The sequence below is a fragment of the Geotrypetes seraphini genome, chromosome 2 (genome assembly GCF_902459505.1).
Source record: "Geotrypetes seraphini chromosome 2, aGeoSer1.1, whole genome shotgun sequence".
Classification (NCBI taxonomy): Eukaryota; Metazoa; Chordata; class Amphibia; order Gymnophiona; family Dermophiidae; genus Geotrypetes; species Geotrypetes seraphini.
The window spans coordinates 431,518,619-431,541,488 of NC_047085.1; the positions used below are offsets into that span (position 1 = coordinate 431,518,619).

The following is a 22,870-nucleotide window of genomic DNA, read 5'->3' on the forward strand; positions in this document are numbered from 1 at the left end:
CACACTCTCTCCAAGATCTCCGAGAGAGAGAGAGCTCTGACGCCGACAAGGGCAGCAAATTCATCACTGCTTGTGCCGAAGTTAAAAAAAAGTATGGGGAAGGGGAGTGTGGTGGGGGGGATAGGGCGGGAGAGGGGCACCACCGCCCTGGGTGCCAGTCATCCTCGGTACGCCATAGCTTGGATAGGCTTATATTTGAGTGTATATGTTTGTGTCTGACTGGTATATTTTGCTACATAGTTATATTACATTTGCTACATAGTTATATTACATTTGCTACAGTCATATTACATTTGATGAATGTTTAAAGTTAAACATGAGGAAAACATGCAGAGCATGTCTCATGGAATTCTTTTCAGCCCCTGTGTGTGTGTCCTTAACAGAGATATTTAGTTTTTGGAGACAGTATTAAGGCAATTTACAATGGAATTTGCTCAGGCAATTAAATAGTTACCTGGGTACACTTCTCCCTCTGTATTTGCGGTTTCAGCATTTGCGGTTTCGATTATTCATGTTTTTTAGCTTGCTGGCTCCTCCCCTCAAATTACACCAGCTTGCATAGAGAAATCGCTGATTCCAAGCGTTTAGAGAGAAAATCGCTGATTCCCAGCACTTTCTTCACCGTGTTTTGCCTCTCCTTCAGGAACAGGCCAGGTCTCCCACCATTTTATTCGCGGTTCCACCATATTCACAATGGTTTTTAATAGAAAACAGCGAATAACATATGAAAAAGTTATTTGCGATTTTTCTGTATTTGCGGTTCTGTTAATCCCCTATCACGGCGAATCTGGAGGGAGAAGTGCATTACCTTCGGTAATCCATGTTGTAAACATCAACAATAGCCTGTTACCAAGAGCAGCTGAACCTAAACACTTTAGAAGTAGGGGAGACTTGCCACTGAGGATATAGCTCGAGAGGAGAGAATTGTTTGCTTCCTGCTCACCCGCAGCAGCGGTTTGCTGTCTTTTCTTACCGCCGTGCAGGCACTTACAGAGACGGACCCCTTGATCATCGGGTCCGTCTCCACTGCCTTAAAATCAAGCCGTCGCCACGGCTGAACTCGGGAGACTTGCCACTGAGGATACAGCTTGAGAGGAGAGAATTGTTTGCTTCCTGCTCACCCGCAGCAGCGGTTTGCTGCCTTTTCTTACCGCCGTGCAGGCACTTACAGAGATGGACCCCTTGATCACCGGGTCCGTCTCCACAGCCTTAAAATCAAGCCACCGCCGCGGCTGAACTCAGGAGACTTGCCACTGAGGATACAGCTCGAGAGGAGAGAATTGTTTGCTTCCTGCTCACCCGCAGCAGCGGTTTGCTGCCTTTTCTTACCGCCGTGCAGGCACTTACAGAGACGGACCCCTTGATCGCCGGGTCCGTCTCCACAGCCTTAAAATCAAGCCGCCGCCGTGGCTGAACTTAGGAGACTTGCCACTGAGGATACAGCTCGAGAGGAGAGAATTGTTTGCTTCCTGCTCACCCGCAGCAGCGGTTTGCTGCCTTTTCTTACCGCCGTGCAGGCACTTACAGAGACGGACCCCTTGATCACCGGGTCCATCGCCACAGTCTTAAAATCAAGCCGCGGCCGCAGGGCGTGGCTGAAGGGGCGTGCCCTAAGGGGCACGCCAGGCCCCTTGTGAGCCACGAGGAGCCACGAGGAGCCCGGGAGCCGGAAGCTGGTCTGGTAATTTATAAAATCTTTCTATATACCTTTATACGTTTTTAAGAATATGGGTAAAAGAAAGATAAAACCTAAAAGCTCTACACCAGTGGTATCAGGTCCAATGGACAGACATTTATTATTATTTTTGGATAATCCACCAGTGATACCACCAGAAGCAGACTCCTCTTTGTCAGGAGCCTCAATGAGTCCTCTCAATCGTACTCCTCCCCTTCATCCAGTACCCAGTGATAGTGGGAATATAACCCCCGCTACATCTGATGCTCAAGTGATTTCATCCACCCATTCAAGTAAACTAATATATGCTGAAATATCTAAACCTTTGATATTTTCTGGTGGAGTGGATGAAAGCACACGAACAGAAGAAACACAGGATATTACCTTAAAAGGCTTATGGTTAGGTATATCTAGGGTTGAAGGGTTTCTCAGGACAACGATGAAGCAAATGGGAGATTATTCCCAGTCAGTTTCTTCTAAATTAGAAAATGTGGATGCTAACCTAGGTTGTTTGGATAAACGACTGAATGTGGTGGAAAATCAATGTAATAATTTGCAAACTGTTTCTGTATCAGCTGTTAAAAATTCAACTGTAATACATTCTAAAATTGAATCTATGGAAAATATGAATAGAGTGAAAAATCTACGCTTGGTCAATTTTCCAGTAACTCACTTGTTGTCACCTGAGATTTTATTAAGGAAATTCTTTAAAGTACTGGGATTGGCCAATGCAGAGAATTTTCCAATAAATAATTATTATTATATTCCTTTCAAAAAACTTGAATCTGCCCAGGGGGAGGACCATCTGACCACACCAGAGGTAAATTTGACTGAATTTCTAGAAGACACACAGGATGTGATTCAGACTCGGTCCACCCTGGTAATAACATGCATGAGCGAGATGGATAAAATGTTGATAATGAGACTTTATTTTAAAAATAGGTTAACAAAATTTTGTGGGGATTTGGTCAGGATTTTTCCGGATGTATCCAGAACCACACAGTTGAGGAGGAAAGAATTTTTGAAATTGAAGGACAGAGTATTGGCACTGGATGCATCCTTTTACCTGAAATTTCCCTGTAAATGTATGATTAAACTACAAGATATCGAATATTCTTTTTGGGATCCAATACAACTACAACAATTCTTAATTGCAAGAGAAAAGAAATAGAAATGAGATTTGTTTCACCTTACTGAGAAAAATGAGGAGAATTAATATAATAGTATCCTAGATTAAGGAATGATTCAGGGTTTATAATTATGAACCAAGAATTACCATTCTTTATATCTCCTGAACTTTATTTTTAGAAATAGCAAGATATACTCCCCATTAATGTGGGCTTGAAAGGAACTTTGTATGTATGATTTGATTATGTATTATTTATTTTATGTGATATCCTTTTTCTTTTGAACTTTTGGATATTGTAAAGTATTCAAAATTATATATAAAAAAAAAAAAAAGAAGTAATTTTAAATTAGAAAAATAATGTATTTTCAGACTTGCTTTTCTAAAGGAAACAATCCCTATGGTTTCTGAGTATCCATTGAGAGACTAACCTAACATTAGAGATTTAGCCAGACTGGGGGGGGTGTCCGAGCTCTAGACAAGATGGAAGCCTGAACTTTGCTCTCCTCCTTTACTTCAATTTTTTTCAAAGCCGGACTAAACATATCCATCAAAAAGCATATTTTTTTCTGCAATCCAGATAGAGGAAAATGTCAGCATCAAAACCATGTAAAATGGATGTAGGTACTAGCTCTCCTGCTGGTATGAAAAGAACCAAACCGGATCCACCAACTCCTGAAAAACTTTCACCTGAAAAGAAAGCCACTACTGCAAGTGATATTGTACTGGATGAACTTCGTGCCCTCAGGGAATTGACAACTAAACACTTTGAAGCTACCAGAGAATTAAAAGATGATCTGGCTGAGATTAACACTTCACTATCCAACTTTCAGCTGCGCATTGAAAAGCTTGAAGCACGTGCTGACACTGCTGCGCTGGAATCAGCACAATCTCAGAGCCTTATAGACAAACGTTTCAAAAAGCTGGAACAAGACCTGGAAGATCTGGCTAATCGCAGTCGTAGAAATAATTTGAGAATTATTGGCTTAAAGGAAGGAATTGAGGGGGGTCTGACATGACTGCTTTTCTACAGAAATGGTTACCTAAAGTACTACAGCTTGAGCCTGAAAATGACATTGATATTGAACGCTCTCACAGAGTTCCCTCCAGAATGACACAAAATCAATCTTCCCCACGCCCGATTGTTGTTAGATTTCTCCGCTTTCAACAAGCTCTGCGTATACTCACTGCAGCTAGAGCACACACTGGATTGATCATCGATGGAAGAAAGATTTTTATTGTTCCTGATCTGGCTCAAACTACTGCCAGAAAAAGAAAGTCCTTTCTGGCTATGAGACCCAGATTAAAATCAATGAATGCCCAATATGGTCTGCAATACCCAGCAAGAATGACTGTTACTATAAACAATGCTACCAAAGTGTTTGACTCACCTGATTTACTCCAAGAGCATCTGGATCAAATTCAGTCCAAAGGAATGGGAACCTGACTGTCTTGCCCTCGTTCACTGGTGCCTGTCCAGTATCACTGTTAGACTTAGCTACAGTTCAAACTTCAACTTTCTTCACTGGTTTTGACCTTTCCCCTTATTGGGATATCTGTGTTCACTTTTGCAAATGCTGAATTCTCGTTCACTTGTTTGGTTTTACAGCATTTTACAGTTTCTGATTGTTTATCTATTACATGTGCTTTCGTCACCATTTTGAACTGCCTTCTTCTCCCTCCTGCTTTCCTCTCTCGATACAACTCCATTTTCTTTCACCTGATTTTCTCCTACAACGAGGTTATTACCATTATTTTTTTCTTTTTACTTTATCTGATGAACCCTAACAAATGAATATTTGAACCTTTTATTGCTTGCTTTTCTTCTTCCTGAATTTTTGTGGCATCTCCCTTCATATTCTCCCCTCCCTCTCCCTGTGCATATTTCTTTATCTTCTTTTTATGCCTCAATGTACTACTTGGTGTTTGTGTTGCTGTGTCTCCTGCATTTTGTGGCAGACTATGTCATCGTAGTACCCTGATTCTTGATGTTTCTTTCCCTTTATTATTTGTTCTCCCCCTCTCTGCGCTCAGTGCCTGTTTTCCTCTGAGTCTTACTGTTTATTGGTTGTTTTTTTTTCAAGCTGTTTTGCCTATGCCTGCACTCTACCTCGGAGATTCTTCTTTTTTGATATGCACTATAGCATATTTCATATGGCATGTTTCTCAGACTCTTTCCTGCCTCATAAATTGATTATGATTTCAATATTTATTTTCTAATTCATCTGTTCGCTTCTCATTTTACTGTTTGCACTGGCACATTACGTGTGCGTTTGTCCTTTTTCTTCTTCTGTTTGTTTCTTTCTTTTAATGCCTGCCATTAACCTGGCGTATGTGATTGGCCTACCATTTACTTATACTACTATTTACACTACTTAGGTGCACCATGAAGAACTGGTGCATATCATACCCCTTTACAGAATTGCCACCCAAGGTGCCTAACTTTGGGAATTAAGGAGTTAATTATAACTGATTTAGCACGCGCTAATTGATTTAGCGTGCACTAAAATCAGTTTGCGTGCCTTAGTAAAAGGACCCCAAAATGCCTTCCTCAGGGATCTTATAGGGTCCTTGGCTGTCTTAAATATATAAACATGAAAGTAAAAAATAAATAAATAAATACAAGAAGTTTAAGAGACTACAAATGACAAGCACAGCACACAAGCCTCCAATGTAAGTTGGTGTCATGAGACCAGCTTACATTAGAGGCTTGTTTTGTTTTTAAGTTATATGGATGCTTATTAAACTACAAACTGGCACATCTGATCTTCTGTTCCACAATCTTTTTGTCATTTTGCTGCCTAACTGTGGTCACCATAAATTAAATCTAACCGTAAGCATTTACAGTAAATTGGTCCTGTTCAAAAGTAACTAGGACTATGCAACTAAATTTATAACATTTTCACCAGGAATCTAAAAGATTGGTGGTTATGGAGAAGCAGTTATGGTGGGGAAAGAAAGTTTGGAACGCACAGCTAGAGTTAATCATGTGTAGTACTCTGCAGATGGGATCTAGCTCTTAAATTAGATTGTAAGCTCTTATGAGCAGGGACCGTCTATTGAATGTTAAATGTACAGCACTGCATACATAAGAACATAAGCTGTGCCTCTGCTGGGTCAGACCAGGGGTCCATCCTGCCCAGCAGTCCATTCACACGGCAGCCCATCAGGTCCAGATCTCTATCTATACCCTTCTATCCCTTTTTTCTTCAGGAATTCATCCAATTCCTTCTTGAACCCTAATACCGTGCCCTGTCCTATCACACCCTCTGGAAGCGCATTCCAGGAATCCACCATCCTTTGGTGAAGAAGAACTTCCTAGCATTGGTTCTGAATCTGTCCCTTCTTAATTTTTCTGAATGCCCTCTCCTTCTTGTAGTTTTCGAAAGTTTGAAGAATCTGTCCCTCTCCATTTTCTCTGTGCCCTTCATGATCTTGTAAGTCTCTATCATGTCCCTTCTAAGTCTCCGCTTTTCCAGGGAAAAGAGCCCCAGTTTCTCTAATCTTTCAGCATATGAAAGGCTTTCCATAACTCTTATCAATCGCGTCGCTCTTTTCTGAACCCTCTCGAGTATCGCCATATCCTTCTTAAGGTAGGGCGACCAATATTGGACGCAGTACTCCAGATGCGGGCGCACCATTGTCCGATACAACAGCAGGATGACCTCTTTCGATCTTATTGTAATGCCTTTTTTGATAATACCCAGCATTCTATTTGCCTTCTTAGAGGCCGCTGCGCACTGTGCTTCATTGTGTTGTCCCCTATTATCCCCAAGTCCTTTTCTTGGGCACTTTCACCCATTACCAGCCCTCCCATTGTATAGCTGTACTTCGGGTTTCTGTTCCCTACATGCAAGACTTTACATTTCTCTACATTAAAGTTCATCTGCCATCTCATCGCCCACTCTTCTAGGTTATTCAGGTCCTTTTGTAATTCCTCGCAGTCCTCTTTAGTCTCAACTCTACTAAATAGTTTGGTGTCGTCTGCGAATTTTATTACTTCGCACTTCGTCCCTGTTTCTAGATCGTTTAGAAATATATTGAACAGCAGCGGTCTGAGTACCGACCCCTGCGGAACACCTTCCAAATCTATAGAAATGATAAATAGTAGTAGTTACTGATAACACATTTTAGATATAACAGCATTAGGCTATTAGTTGTGACTTTTAGCACTAGGACTAAAATTGCTTCTTAGTATTTAGCACGTGCTAATCATTAGTTCGCACTAAATCCGTTAGCGTAGTGTTGTTTCCCAAATCAGTACTGGAGTGCCTCCTTGTCAGTTGAATTTTCAGAATATCCACAATGAATACGCATGGCATCAATTTTCATACACTGCCACCATTATATGCAAATCGATCTCATGCATATTCATTATAGATAGCCTGAAAACCTGGCTGGCATAGGGGTACTTTAGGACCAACTAGGGAAACACTGCATTAGTGTACTTTAGTAAAAGGAGCCTTTTAGTGAGCTAAATGAAACATTTCTTAGAAAACTGACATTTAGGGCTCCTTTTACAAAGGCGCGCATGCTAGCCGCTACCGCCTCCTCTTGAGCTGGCGGTAGTTTTTCAGGAAGCACACGCTATAGCACGCACTAATCCGGTGCATGTGCTAAAAACGCTAGCACACCTTTGTAAAAGGATACCTTAAAAAGTGACTGAGATAAACTCCTTATGATATAAAGATCCCTTATCTCATACCCTCACTACTTCTGCCTATGGCGAGTGGGTGGGTCCAGGGATGGGGGATGGCAAGAAAGATACAATACGTGCAGGGACATGGACAAGAGGACATGGACTGAAACTAAGGGAGGACAAGTCCAGGACAAATATCAGGAAGTTCTGCTTCACGCAACGAGTGGTGGACACCTGGAATGCTCTCCCAGAGGAGGTTATTGCGGAATCCACCGTTTTAGGATTTAAAAGCAAACTAGATGCACATCTCCTTACGAGAGGCATAGAGGGATATGGGTGACTAAAATTACGCCAGATGTACACCTGGCTGGGCCTCCGTGTGCGCGGATCGCCGGACTTGATGGACCGAAGGTCTGATCCGGAGATGGCAGTTCTTATGTTCTTATGATCCCATTTGAGGGACAAAGGAGATAATTCTTTAACAGTAAAACTATATTTAGGGCATCTACAAAATTCCTAAGTGGAACCCATTCTATAAAAGAAAGTAGACACCTGCTTTCTCTTATAGAAAGCTAATGTAACAGGTGAAATATATGCCTATAATTCAGGAGAAAGCACATGTCAGACATATTGCTGGTGTAAATGCTTGCGCCTAAAGTGGGAGATACATATGTAACTTATAGTAGCCTATAAGTTCGTGTGTGTATGTGCGAGTCTGACCCAGACTTCACCTATGTGTCAAATACTTGCTATGTGATCTATACGTGTTTTATAGACTAGAGCCGAGATAGATTTTTGGCAATTATGTGCCTACAATGCACACATATGTGTGAATTTGCCATGATTTTTGATATTTATGCAAATAATTGACATGTACTGTAAATATTAGGGCTCCTTTTACTAAGGTGCGCTAGCGTTTTTAGCGCACACACAAGATTAGCGTGCGCTAGCCGAAAAATTACCGCCTGCTTAAAAGGAGGCGGTAGCTGCTGGCGTCCGCCCTAAAACCATTAGCGCGCCTGTGTAAAAAGAGCCCTTAGTGTCCACTTTGTAGACCCCCCAAAGTAATCAACTGCCTAGATTTTAAACATGGAAACTCATGGACAGCTTCCCTTTGAAAATTAACTTTAAGACCCAGGGTTTTAAATTAGTGGAAGCTGCCGGGCACTTTAAAATTTGTCCCTTGTTTGACAGACCCTTTTTTTTCCTCTCGTTTATATAAATATTGGTATCTAGCTTGTGCCAACATTTTCAATTAGCACCTGCTGTTACTCTATCATCATGCAGATCAGAGGATTGCGTGATAGCATGACTGGGTTCAGTGGTTATTTAAAGCAAGTTTCAAAGCACACAAGATGCTATAACCAAGATTACCTGAATACAAACTCTGACTCATCTATTTCATCTCCACAGCTGCTGTTTTTCAGATTCCCTCCATTTCCAACTACAGCACAGTGCTTGAAAGGATATCCCGAGAAGGGCTGGGACTGATAGAGAAAACAAATAGAGAAAGACTTCTGTTATATATATATTTTTTAAAATTATTTCAATCTGGGAAAAGTATAACCTGAAGACAAGCAAGGCTACATACTAGACTAGCTGTAGAGAATAAATAAAAACATAAGAATAGCCTTACTAGGTCTGAGCAATGGTCCATCAAGCCCAGTAGCCCGTTCTCATGGTGGCCAATCCAGGTCACTAATGCCTGGCCAAACCCAATACTCCCAGTTTCTAAATAGTTAAAATAGGGGGGATAGGGGTCAAACACTAAACCAGGGGTGTCCATCCTTTTGGCTTCCCTGGGCCGCATTGGCTGAAAAAAATATTTCTGGGGCTGCACAAACGCGCAAACACTGCAGCAGGACAGAGGAGGAAGCCGGCAAGACGGTAAACACCTGAGGGCAGCAGAGGAAAACACTGCATCGCCCTCAACCGGGGCCGCACAAAATACTTCACTGGGCCGCATGCAGCCTTTGGGCCGCAGATTGGCCACCCCTGCACTAAACCATTAATGTCAAAAAACCACCCTAATAATTGAACACACAAAATATGGGACAACCCATTCAATTGTTAGACGATGGAAACATTTTAGGAAGGATCATCTTAGTCCATGAGAAAAAGGTACAGACTGCCCACATAACGGAACAGATTCTATATTATGCTCGCTTTATATCATGTTGTCTTCCACAATTTCTTAATTCAAACTGTGTGTATAACAGTATACATATATCATAGTTCCGTATTGTATAGCTCATAAATTTAAGACCATAAAAAATCAATAGCGAAGTGCCAAAATCCCAAGCATGAAATGCCAAAATTAATTAATAAGACAAAACAACTTGAAATAAGCCACTTATCTGAAAATGAAAATCGGGTGGCTGCTGAGCAAAGGCTCCGTTTCAAGTGACTCTTCATCAGAAGCAGTCCCACAGTTAATTCCAAAAACAGCCCTTGATAACCTTCTATCGGTATTCTTCAACAGCACAGAATTGATGGTAAACCTGAGCAGTGCACTCCATGGATCTAAAAAGAAGAATTTGATGATGTTAAACGTAAAACTTTATTGTCCATATAAAATACTTTTTAATTCATACAAAAACTTCAGAGAACCACAGACCATTCACAGTGTATATTCAGACCCTGAGGTTTAAATGCCTGTACAGTGAATATCTCTAGAACATAAGAACATAAGAGTTGCCTCCGCTGGGTCAGACCAGGGGTCCATCGCGCCCAGCGGTCCGCTCTCGCGGCGGCCCATCAGGTCTTTGACCTCTGAGGTGGTTTCTTTACCATCTCTATAACCTACCTCTGCTTTTGTCTGTACCCCTCAATCCCCTTATCCTTTAGGAATCTATCTAAACCTTCCTTGAACCTTCCTTGAACCCCTTGAAATCGGTCAGAAATGCGTTCCAATGACAAACTTAAAAAATCAGTGTCCTTTTTCTACACAATGAGCAACCACAGGGGCTTAGCAGTTGCTTATTAATTCTACTTCGATGTTCCAAGAGCCTCAATTTAGCCGGACGAATTGTATATCCTATATATAATTTGCTGCATGGACAAACATAAACCTACACTACTAAATCTGTGTGCTTCCTTATTCCACCATGGCTTCTAGTATTGCCCAAAGCATTTACAAACACTGGCATGTTCTTCTATTGCATCAGATTTTTAAGGACGGTGCTTGTATGGCTTTCAAGAGGAAAGAATTTGGCCGATCATTTGGTTTCTTCACAAATTGTGATCTTACTATTATCAAGGCCAACATAAACCATGTGGGAATTGCAGTGCCTGCACCACATTCTGCTTTCTTAATAGTCTCATCCAAGTAATGGTTATACTTACCATCTCACCTCTAGCATCTCTTGCAATTCTGCTATTGTAGTGTATGCTTTTGTTTGTCCATGCAACAAATTATCCCCCCCACCCCCACCCCTGTATGAGGCCGTGTTAGCATTTTTTATCGTCGGCCGTGGCAGTAAAAGCTCTGATGCTTATAGAATTCCTATGAGCATCGGAACTTTTACTACTGCGACCGGCGATAAAAAATGCTAACATGGTTTTATAAAAGTGTGTGTATGTGGGGGGGGGGGGGGGAGATATATGCGTTTACTCATTGTGTCGAAAAAGGACACCAATTCACAGAATTGTTTTGGTTTGTCATTGAACACATCTGTGACCAATTTCAAGACAATAAGAGAACTTATCTAGTTTCTTTAGTTAGAATGATTCAGGAAGTAGGTGTGAGAACTTATACATATATGCTGACAATATTCTGTTAGTGTACAGGCTCTCACCTCATACGTTAGATTAGCATCTATTACAAAATTGTTTGGAAAAATTGCTGATTGGCTGATGAATGACCGGCTGGTATTAAATATTTTGAAAACTATTGCCTGCTGTACAGCTGGGGGCAGAGATAGGCTTCAGTTCAATTTAAGGCTGGATCATCATAGTATAAGAGTGGTAAATAATAATAATAATAATTTTATTCTTGTATACGCCATACCCAATAAGTTCTAGGTGGTTCACATCAGTTAATTAAGATCCGCCATGACACACGGATTTACAAAATTTTAACAAAGTTACAAGCAACGCAGAAGGGAGCGTGGGAACGCTTTAACAGAGTTTTAGCAAAGGTACAAGCAATAGCGAAGGTAGGGTTGGAAGGTATGAGATACCGCGAGAGAGACCAAGTAGGGGGAGGGGGGGGAGCAGTGGGAGCGGGTGATAATTTTAAATATCTAGGTATTTTTAATTGATTTTCAGCTGACATTTGAGGAACACGTTTTAGCCGTAGTAAAATGAGGATTTGGAACTTTAAGGCAATTTAGGGCGCTTATGAGTTTTTTTTGAAGGAAGTTGCCTTTCATACTCTCCTGCAGGTATTTTTGTTGTTAAATCAAATTATAGTAATTTGGTATATACAGGAATATTTTCCAGAGAGTTAAAGTAACTGCAAATCTTTCAAAATGCAGCTTTTCGCCTATTGGGTAGCACTCATCTTAGGGAATATGACCCTAATGTTTTTTTTTTTATTTCACTGCCTTCCTGTAAAGTATAGGATATATTTTAAGATACTGATATTGGCTCAAAGAGCATTGTTTGAACTGGAGCCTCTTTACCCCTCATCACTGGCGATGCTGTATGTCCCTAGTAGACGCCTTAGATCATTGAATGATACCAGAATGAACATGCCTCGCATTTCTAGAGCACGTCTTGCATCTACCAAGGACCGCACATTCTTTTATTTAGCTCCCACTTTATGGATAAATTTACCTATAGCACGAAGTAAGGAAGAATCTTTTAAGAATTTTAAAAGGCAAATCAAGGCATATTATTTTCAATTGGCTTTTCTTTAATATTAAAGGGCCTTGACTTCAGTGAGAATATCGGTCATAGTATGATTGCGATGAAAGATTGTCATCTGCGCTGTTTGGGTATCGAGCTTTCCTATCATAATGAAAATCTTTTCTACTTATTATAACATGTATTAGTTGTTCGGAAACCACTTTGGTCTTTTTGTTTAGCTAAGCAGTATACAAAGTGTTCATTAATAATAAACATAAACATAAATATTGGATATACACTTTGCAGGCATTTAAACCTCATGGTTTGAATGATGATATTGAATGATCTGCAGTTTTTATATGAATTAAAAACTGTTTTGTATGGACAATAAAGTTTTATATTTGATATCAACACGTTCTTCTTTTTAGATCCTTGGAGTACACTCCCCGGGTTCAACATCACTTCTAAACCACTGAAGAATACCAACTGATGGTTACTGAGCGCTGTTTTTAGAATTGTGGGACTGCTCCTGATGAAGAGTCACTCAAAACGGAGCCTTTGTTGAGCAGCAACCAAATTTTCCTTTTCAGATAGGTGACTTATTTCTAGCCCTTTTGTCTATTATCGAAGTTTTGGTATTTTATGCTTGTGATTTTGGCACTTCACTGTTAAGGTTTGGAAGTTTGTTTTTCACTTATGAGCTATTAAATATGGGACTAATATACAAGGGGCCATTGAAAAGATCTCAGCCCAACCAAGAAGAGAATGATGTGTAGCCATGAAACTTGCAAGTTATTCCACACTTTTCTTGACACTTTTCGTTTCAATGATACGCAATGAAAGGAAAAGTGTCAAGAAAAGTTGTATGTAAGGTTGGGCAGGTAAAGCCATCAGGACAGCTTCTACAAATTACGAGGGGCTGCTGAAAGGTTCTCAGCCCAACCAACAAAGCTGGGGCAGTCTCCATCGAGGACTATTCATTTACTACAGTGATTTTCCACTTTTTTGTTCTGTCAGAAAAAAATATGGAATGAAAAAATGGAAAATCACTGCAATAAGTGTACAGCCCTCAGTGGAGACTGCCCCAATTTTGTTGGTTGGGCTGAACATTTCAGCTGTTCATCATATATGCAACAGAGATCCCTGGATTTGATGTTTCATGGCAGAGTGCATGGCATGATCCATCCATAATATTTATAATGTGGCCTTTTCACAGTTAAGGTTTTTGTGAGTCCTGGGAGTTAGTGCAGATATGGTATGATAAGATTCTGAGGGCCAGATTCTCAAAACTCACCGTGCATTTAACAATGAGCGTCAAAGGGCCTGGTTGCACAAAACTCTCTGACAATCTAACAATCACCACCATACCAGTTTGACTGTTTTAGCGACGGACGTAATTTGCCAACCCGATGTACAAAATGGCACACCGTGTGCTTTTCTGTATGCTCATACATTCATAAACTTGCAAACAACCTCATTACTATTATAATGAGGTCATTAATATTAAAATGAGCCATCAGATCAATGGCTTAACATTGCAAAGCCTTGATCGGATTTCTAATATCAACCCAAATGTTACCAACAGGTCTCACATATTTTTTCATTTTTTTCTATGGGCACAATATCTGACCTATAAAAAAAAGTCAATCTTCCCCCCTCCCCCCGATGACCCCAGAACAAAAATAGAGGCAGGAGGAATTCCCACTCCATCCTGCTGTCGTGAATACCCCTGTGTTGAGCTGAACTGCCCCCCTGCCAGGACCCCCCCAAACTGACCCCTCCCCTCCTCTTTCCCGCTCCCCGTACTTTACAAAAAAAATCAGCAGGAGGGATGCCCATTCCTTCCAGCCACCAGATGACCCCTGGCTCCCCCAAACCACCCCATACCTCTACATGAAGACAACAGCAAGAGGGGTGCCCAGTCCATCCTTTTTGCAGGCTCACCACTCCATAATGGCGGGCCTTCCCCTTCCTAGTGCATCCAGCCAATCAGAGCCTTAGGCCCCTGCTTAGTGCATCCTGGGATAGGAAGGTACCTTAAGTGCCTGAGCCAATCAGGAACTTAGGCCCCTCCTACTGCATCCCAGGATGAGGAAGGCCTGCCATTTTGAATAGGAGGGTCTGTTGGCCAGAGGGAGTGGTCGTCTCTCTTGCCATCCTTCAACCTAAAGGAACAGAGGGCAGGGGAGGGGGGTTGTTAGGGGACCCTGGCAGCAGGAGGGAGTGGGTATCCCTCTTGCCAAGGCACAGGGTGTGTGTGTGTGGAAGTGGTCTGGGCAGCATTGACTGAGGTAGTAGGGAGTGGGCATCCTTCCTGCTGATTTTGTACAGGATGGGGAAGGGAGGAAATGGCAGGTGAGGGCGGTGTTGATGAGAGGGGGACTTTTCCTTCTGCTGCTCCCCCTGCTGGTCAATTAGCTGAAAGCTGGGACACCTGTGGCTCAGTTGATCTGTGCAGGGAGAGCAGCCTTGAAAGGAGGAAGATTACTCTTCTGAGTAAGCACCAAGCACAGTTCTCCCCCCTACCCCCACCCAAATAGCATGCATATAATTTGCATGCTATTATGCTGAGAATCGCAAGTAAAAGAAAAATCGTACCCACTATGTCCACTACATCGAACTGCCAGATTTTATCGGTGAGTTTTGAGAATCCAGCTGAGTGTTTTTGTACAAGTGTTTTTTTAATGCACTGCAAGAAAAACCTCACTTGATCACTCATTGAGATGTTAATTTCACTCTTCCTGATGGGACATTCTTGATATCTCTGAAATATTCATGTTTTCTAAATCAGCTGCAAAGCGGAAGGAGTTTTTGCCTTCCCAATTTTCTCCATGTCCTCTTCACTCTATCAGAACTGGCCACCAGCATCATAGGACTATTAGGAAAGTACTTTCTGTATCATACAGGAAGTACTTGCTCTCTGATTTTAGCTCTTGCAATGCTGGAAACCAAAGGCAACAAAGAAGCAAGCTCCCACCACCCTGCAATTAATTTAAAGGAGCTGGAGAGGTAAGGTAAATGGCTAATGCTGAGAGTAGGGCAGGGAGAAAGAGCTGATATTGATGCTGGGGCTTGAGGTTGACTTGATGACTGAGAAGGGGACTGTGGGCTGACATAGGGGCTGGGAGAAGGAAGAAGGGGCTGAAAGCAGACAGAAGAGGGCTGCTATTGATAGATAATGGGATGGTTGAACTGGCCTCATACTAGGGCTGGGAAAAAGGTCCAATACTGGAGTTGGGAATAGGTGACTTGGAGTTCAATGCAGAAGATGGGAGAAAGTACAGATGTTAAATGATGAGTGTAGGAGAAGGGTTCTAATGCTGGGCCCGAGGGCAGGGGGCTGAGGGCTGACAGAGAGGCAGATGAGAGAAGGGGGTCAGGGCTGGAAGTTGGTTCTGATGCTCATAGGAATGAAACCTTTTGAAATCATTGGGAGTGATACAAGTGAAGTATTCTCTAGTATTTAGTTTCTGGTAGGAATTTGTAATACTCTGTCCTTTTTTTTTTTTTTTTAGCAGGAAATACCGTATTTTCTGGCATATAGGACACACTTTTTCCCCCTCAAAATATGCTTAAAATATGCCGGTAATCAAAATTATGAGTTGAAATTTCAGTCAGTCTAAAACTTCTGGATTATATTAATATACTGTCACAATTTTTCTGCTTTCTCTTGGACACCTCGAGGTCTCACAAGAACACACTGTATATGAGCGTCACGTTGTTTCTGCTCTCTCTCGGACGCCTCGAGGTCTCACAAGTACGATCTGTAGATGCTCATCACGTTGTTTCTGCTCACAAGTAGAGAATGACACGGTGACAAAATTCATCACCGTCCCCGTCCCCGTGGATAACCGCGGGAAATAATCCCATGTCATTTTCTAGTGTCTATTTCAACCTCGGTCCTTCTACACCAGCATTCTTCAAAGCAAAGCTTGCGGGTCAGTGGTTGTGCCAAATTATACTTTGATTCTTCCCTCTCTCATTAAAGAATGACATGAAGATGGTTTCCCGCAGTTATCCGCGGGGACGGGAACGGTGATGAATTTTGTCACCGTGTCATTCTCTACTCACAAATACCCACTGTACACACACATCATCATTACAGAAATTCATGAAAAAAATGTAGAAAATTATTTTTTCTTTAAAATGTGTATAAAAAAGGGGGTGCGTCTTATACGCTGGCAAATACGGTATATCAGTCTGCTAGGGTATTGCCTTTTTATAGATAGGACTGTTGCTATTTGAGTCCTGGACAATGGTGCTGCTTTATTACGACAGGTTTTCTATATAGGTCTGGAATGTGTTTGTTCTTTGCAGGGAGATGATATCAAAACCGATCATAATTTTTCTTCCCAAGGCCCATTAATTCCTAGTTGCACTACTGCACCTATTGACAGAAATGCTCAGAAGAGCAAGAAATCAAGATTAACCAGCAAGGAAACCTATACCTCAAATGGTAGCTCAGGGTCTAAGTGGCACCCAAGAACAAATGTGATGCAGAAGTGAATGTCTTTGGATGGAAGGGGCAAGATTTGTAGACACACATCATATACTTTAAGTGTGTTTTAAAATGATTTTCTCAAGCCATCAAGCTACCTCGGATAAACAGGTACTGAAAAATTTCAAACTGGGAGAGGCTAGATCATCATAAGCCACAAGTTCAATATCTTCCACAAAGTGATATCCAAATTCACACACTGCAACTAGCGCATACTTTCCAAGTTGTGTGTATAACTTTTCATTAGAACCAATTAGTGTCAATTATGAGATGTTAATTACCAATTATTAGCATCAATTAGGCCAATTAATCAATTAAGTTGTGTGCATACATCAGCTACGTGCACTGATGTCTGCGCAAAACCTTAGGTGCCATGTACAAAATGTGGGTGTTTGTATTTTGTCGTTCACAAATAATAATACACACAAGGTCAAAAGAGGGCGCACACTTTCCTAATAGGGGAACAACCACACATGTGTCAAGTATTGCCCATGTGCAATCTTGTGCATTCATTTGTACCCTATTGAGAAAAGAGTGCACCCTCTTTCTGAAACAGTGCAACCTCTTTCTACATGAAGCACACTATTTCCAAGGAGTGCACACTATTATTGGCAATTGAAACCTAGAAACATAAAAACATGATAGCAGATAAAGGCCCATCCAGTCTGCCCATATGCAGCATCCACTATCTTCTCCTCTCTTTAAGAGATTCCATATGTCCGTCCCATGATTTCTTGAATTCAGACACAATCTTTGTCTCCACCACCTCTACCAGGAGACTATTCCATGCATCTACCATCCTTTCTGTGAAAAAAGTATTTCTTTAGATTATTCCTGAGCCTATCACCTCATAACTTCATCCCATCCCTCTCACTGGAGTTTCCTTTCAATTGAATGAAACCCACCTCGTGCATTTAGTCCATGTAAGTAGTTAAATTGTCTCTATCATATCTCTCCTCTTCCGCTTTTCTTCCAAAATATACATATTGAGATCTTTAAATCTGTCCCCATACGCCTTATGAAATAGACCATCGATCATTTTAATAGCCTTCCTCTGGACCAGCTCAATAGCTTTCCTCTGGACCAGGACATGAAAGCTGCCAATCAAGTGGAGCAAGCTTCATCCAAGGCAAGACAAATCATAGGTTGCATATGGAGGGGTTTCGTCAGCCGTAAGCCGGAAGTCATTATGCCATTGTATAGATCAATGGTGAGGCCCCACCTGGAATACTGTGTGCAATTCTGGAGGCCGCATTATCGCAAGGATGTGCTGAGACTGGAATCGGTCCAGAGAATGACCACCCGGATGGTCTCGGGACTCAAGGATCTCCTGTACGAAGAACGGCTGGATAAATTACAGCTATACTCGCTCGAGGAGCGCAGAGAGAGGGGTGACATGATCGAGACATTCAAGTATCTCACGGGCCGCATCGAGATGGAAGCAGATATCTTCTTCTTCAAGGGTCCAGCGGCAGCAAGGGGGCATCCGTGGAAAATTAGGGGCGGAAAACTGCATGGGGACACCAGGAAATTCTTTTTCACTGAAAGGGTGGTTGATCGCTGGAATAGTCTTCCACTTCAGGTTATTGAGGCCAGCAGCGTGCCTGATTTTAAGGCCAAATGGGACAGACACGTGGGATCTATTCACAAAGAAAGGTAGGGGAGGGTCTTTGGGGTGAGCAGACTGGATGGGCCGTGGCCCTTATCTGCCATCTATTTCTATGTTTCTATCCTGTTTATATCTTTTTGAAGATGTGGTCTCCAGAATTGAACAATATTCTACATGAGGTCTCACCAGAGTCTAATACAGGGGCATCAATAGCTCATTTTTCCTACTGGCCATTCCTCTCCCTATGCACCCAAGCATCCTTCTAGCTTTTGCTGTCGCCTTTTCAACTGAGAGAAAAAAAAAAGGCAAAATGGCCATACAAAAACCAATAAAATTAAAATTCCTGGGAAAGAGACAGGAATTGACCAAACGTTTTCTGGCTGCCCATCCCTATGGCATTTATAAAACTAAAGTGGGGCGTATGTTACTGATGCACAGGAACGCCACACAAATAGAACAAGATTTATCGAAAGGATACAGTATTGCAAAACACATCTACAGTTTATGTGAATAAAAAAAAGCACAATACTGTAGTATAAAAAAAAAAGAAAGCATAATGGTAACCGTGATCAACAGGATTTGCAAAGCTCAGCAACAGGAAATTATTTTGAAGAAACGCCCCTTTAGAGACAGCTGCATACAAACAAGAACATCTCTGCTAGTCACAAGCAAATTCTTGGAGTTACTGGCCGATAACAGTAAGAATGCATCCCAGGTTCTCAGCCATCAAGGAACAGATTCTGGGCAAAGATAGGGTCCTTCTCCCAACAGTGGAGGCTCCATTTTATCTTCCTTCTCCCGAAGACAGAGTTTGTTCCTCAGATTCTCATTTCTAAAGTACTTCTCACTTGCCCAGGAAGTAATGAAAGGTGACGTCTGTGAAAGGTGTACCAGTTGTGAAGAAAATGAGGATTGACTAGAAGGCAATAGAAAGGCCTGGTGTGGTTATATGTCCTTTGTATTCAGTCTGTCCCTTCTGTACAGAGACATGCAGACCTCTTTGTAGGCTTTTGAAGCACATTTTCTTATTTGCTTTGCAATAAAGGAAAAGAGGCCACTGAAGATAATACCCGTTAGCTGTTAGATGACAAACAGACTGGAGCTACAAATTATTGTGTCACCAAATTAATGTCCCTTATCTTATATGCATTTTCTAGAGCACAAAGCTGTGAAAGAAATAATTTTCTGTAACCCTTTGAGTTTGTGCATAATGTAAAGCAGCTACATAAAGATGGGAGTTGTTTTTTGTTTTTTGTTTTACTTCTAGCCATGTGGGTCAGTGCTATAGATAGAATTGAGCTCTAGGAATCAGAGAGGTTGATGCAGAAAACTGTACGTTACAGCTGATGATCATACAGCTTCTAACACGAGCTTTTGCAGAAAATTACCAATTGGATGCAGTTTTCAATGAGAAATTACTGTCAGGTTAAAATCATGGCAGCAATCTGTAGCTTACTGCAAAATACCTCCCTTTCGGTCAGTGCATGAGCCCCCAATAGTTTACCATCTGTGGCCACTATCAGGAAACAGAGCCAAAGAGCAAGACACACAAACATTCCACAAGATACAGGATGAACAAAACACAGAGCAGACAGAACAACAGTTGCGTTGTAAAAAAAACAGTTCCTAAAAAGCTGGGCATGTAAATCTGTATGCAGAGACCCAAAGCTCCATTTCTATTTTGAAAACAGACATTCATTTCAAATGTTTGAACCAAGGGAGAAATGGTGCTCATGAACTGGACTGTCTTTACAACATGATCCCTAACTAGGGGTTCCTTTTACAAAGCCACCATAGTTGCTGCCGCAGTAATCGCTCCAGTGCCCATAGGGATTCAATGGGCGTCTGAGCATTTGCTGTGCAGCAGCAGCTACCGCAGCTCTGTAAAACATAAAACATAACCTCATTCAGCTATGCAGAAGACATCACCATTCTCCTCCCCTTCGACCACCCAGAACCGACCATGGCAGGCACAATACACAAAACACTCGAAACAGCAGCAACATGGATGACAAACTAAAACTTAACCCTGACAAAACAAATTTTATCCTCCTAGGAAACAGCAAAACTCCATCTTTAACAAACCTTGTAATAAACTCGATCTCTCACCCCATTCAACCCACACTAAAACTTCTTGGAGTACTGACTGACAGAAGCTGTACCATGCAACCTCAAATCAACAAAATTATAAAAGCATCATTCATGACTATGAGAAACCTAAGACAAATCCGAAAATTCTTCGACAGGAAACAATTCCAACTTTTGGTACAATCTCTTATTCTTGGAATAATAGACTTCAGCAACCTACTATACCTCCCCTGCCCAGCGACCATGATAAAGCAATTACAAACAATACAAAATACAGCCTTAAGACTCATCTACTCATTAAAAAAACATATGACCACATAACAGAAGCATACCATGACACACACTGGCTACAAAGTCAAGAAAGAGTACACTTCAAATTCTACTGGCTACTATTCAAATCAATTAATGGAGAAAGCCCATCCTACTAGAACAACCGACTAACTCAATCCACCTCAACCAGACACAGGAGAACCCACTCACTGTTCACACACCCACCAACCAAAAATGTCAAACAAAGAAAACTATATGACAATCTAATAGCTACCAAAGCAGCAAAACTAGACAGGCAAATCACCAATCTGCTATCTTCGACCACAGACTACAAAACCTTCAAGAAAGAAACTAAAACCCTACTCTTCAAAAAATACATAAAACCTATATAACAAGACCAGTTACTTCCCAAACTCCACCACCTCACTCTCTTACCCCTTTCAAATCTAAAAAGTTTTTAACTACCCAACATATATCACCTCAAGTTCCCGACAATCATATGTAATCCCTATGACAATTCTCATGTAAAGCTACAATTCTTATGTAAAGTTATAATTCTTGTAACCTCCTGGTAAATCTTATGTAATCTGCTTTGAACCGCACGGTAATGGCGGAATAGAAATTACTAATGTAATGTAATGTAAAAGAGGGGTAGATAAGCCATAAGTCAATACTCCATGATAAAAAAAGAGTGGGAAAGTTCCAAGTACCTGCAACAGCAAATGGGCTGCATCATCATACAGCACTGCACACGCTTTTCAGTGCTATAGAAATGTATTTATATAAAAAAAATTTTTACCCACTTAGACCAAAGCGGCTTACAAAATATATAATTATATATAATAATTTATGTATATACCACTTATATCCTATGTGGTTTTTACATTCAGGTAATCAATCATTTTTTCCAGTCTGTCCTGGTGGGCTCAAACTCTCTCTAGTGAACCTGGGGCAATTAAGTGACTTGCCCAGGGTCACAAGGAGCAGCGAGGCTGTAGCTCTAACCACTGTGTCACACACTCCCACAGTCATAAACATAGAGTAACAAACATACAAACAGGATATAATAATTCCAATGTTCTCTTAAAATATCACTACTCATTCAATGAAAAGCTTCCATAAATAGAGTTGTTTTAAGTATCTTCTTAAATTTCTGCACATCCGAAAGTAATCTCAATGATCCTTTCAGATTGTTCCATGGTGATACACCTGCTATCAAAATTAGTTGTTCTCGTATTTTCATAATGCGCGTGATAAATACTAGTGTTAGTAGTAATATAGGGCTGGAGAAATGGTTTGCTTTTACCTGAGGTAGCATCTTGAAAATGTTCTCTGCGATTAAAATATTTCTTTTGCTCTCCACTTCATAACTCATATTGCTTCCCAGAAAGGTATTTTTTTGCGAAACAATGAAGTTGTGAACTGCATTGCAACAAGAGGCCAGTTCTAACCTGCAAAAGAAGAGCCAATGAAAGTCAAGAAATCAACAAAGAACTAAAACACAATTTACCATAAAAACAAGTACAGAATCTGCATTTGGCCCAATGGATCGCTTACAGATTGTAGTCAAGAAAGCATATCTGAATGTTCCAGACATCACTGGAGTGGCTTCTTTTGATTCAAGCATGGCTCCATCATGGACCTAAAGAGCCCATGTTCTGGTATATGTCCCTGTGTGCTTATGTATGAATCTAAATCTTCTCGCTTTTTTATTTGGATTTAGCTCACATCTTTCATTGGTAGCTCAAGGTGAGTTCCATTAGGCATAATAGTTATTTCCCTAACCCAGAATGCTTACAATTTAAGAGTCAGAATAACTAATATGTGTTCTGTCCAGACACCACTGGTATCCTGGCTTCTCCATCACCACTTTGGTAGATGGATCATCTGGTTCTCTTAGGTTCCTTAGGAGAATCGCTGCTCCATGTACCTTTCCTCCACCATTATAACTGGAAAACACATTTGGATTAATTATTTTATATTAGGAGCAAAGTCTAAATACTATACAGCATTAAAAACAATCTCAATATACTGTAAAACCGGTATCTTGTATTCTGCAACATACACAAGCAGCTGTCAGAGCTCCCACATAATACCAATGGCCTATTATAATAACACTGCCTATTATTGATAATAGGGTCTATCCCAGACATGGGCAACTCCGGTCCTCGAGG

General features: G+C 41.1%; 1 protein-coding gene across 1 annotated transcript in view; it reads right to left on the minus strand.

Moving 5' to 3' along the window:
• The window catches only part of ST8SIA6 (ST8 alpha-N-acetyl-neuraminide alpha-2,8-sialyltransferase 6), a 79,422-nt gene that overhangs the window by 10,352 nt on the left and 46,200 nt on the right, over positions 1-22,870 (minus strand). Inside the window, exons 4-5 of the mRNA XM_033934296.1 lie at positions 22,003-22,147; positions 8,815-8,927 (exon numbers count right to left, since the gene is read on the minus strand). Of these exons, the coding sequence (XP_033790187.1) occupies positions 8,815-8,927; positions 22,003-22,147 (258 nt within the window). The remainder of the gene's footprint in view (positions 1-8,814; positions 8,928-22,002; positions 22,148-22,870) is intronic.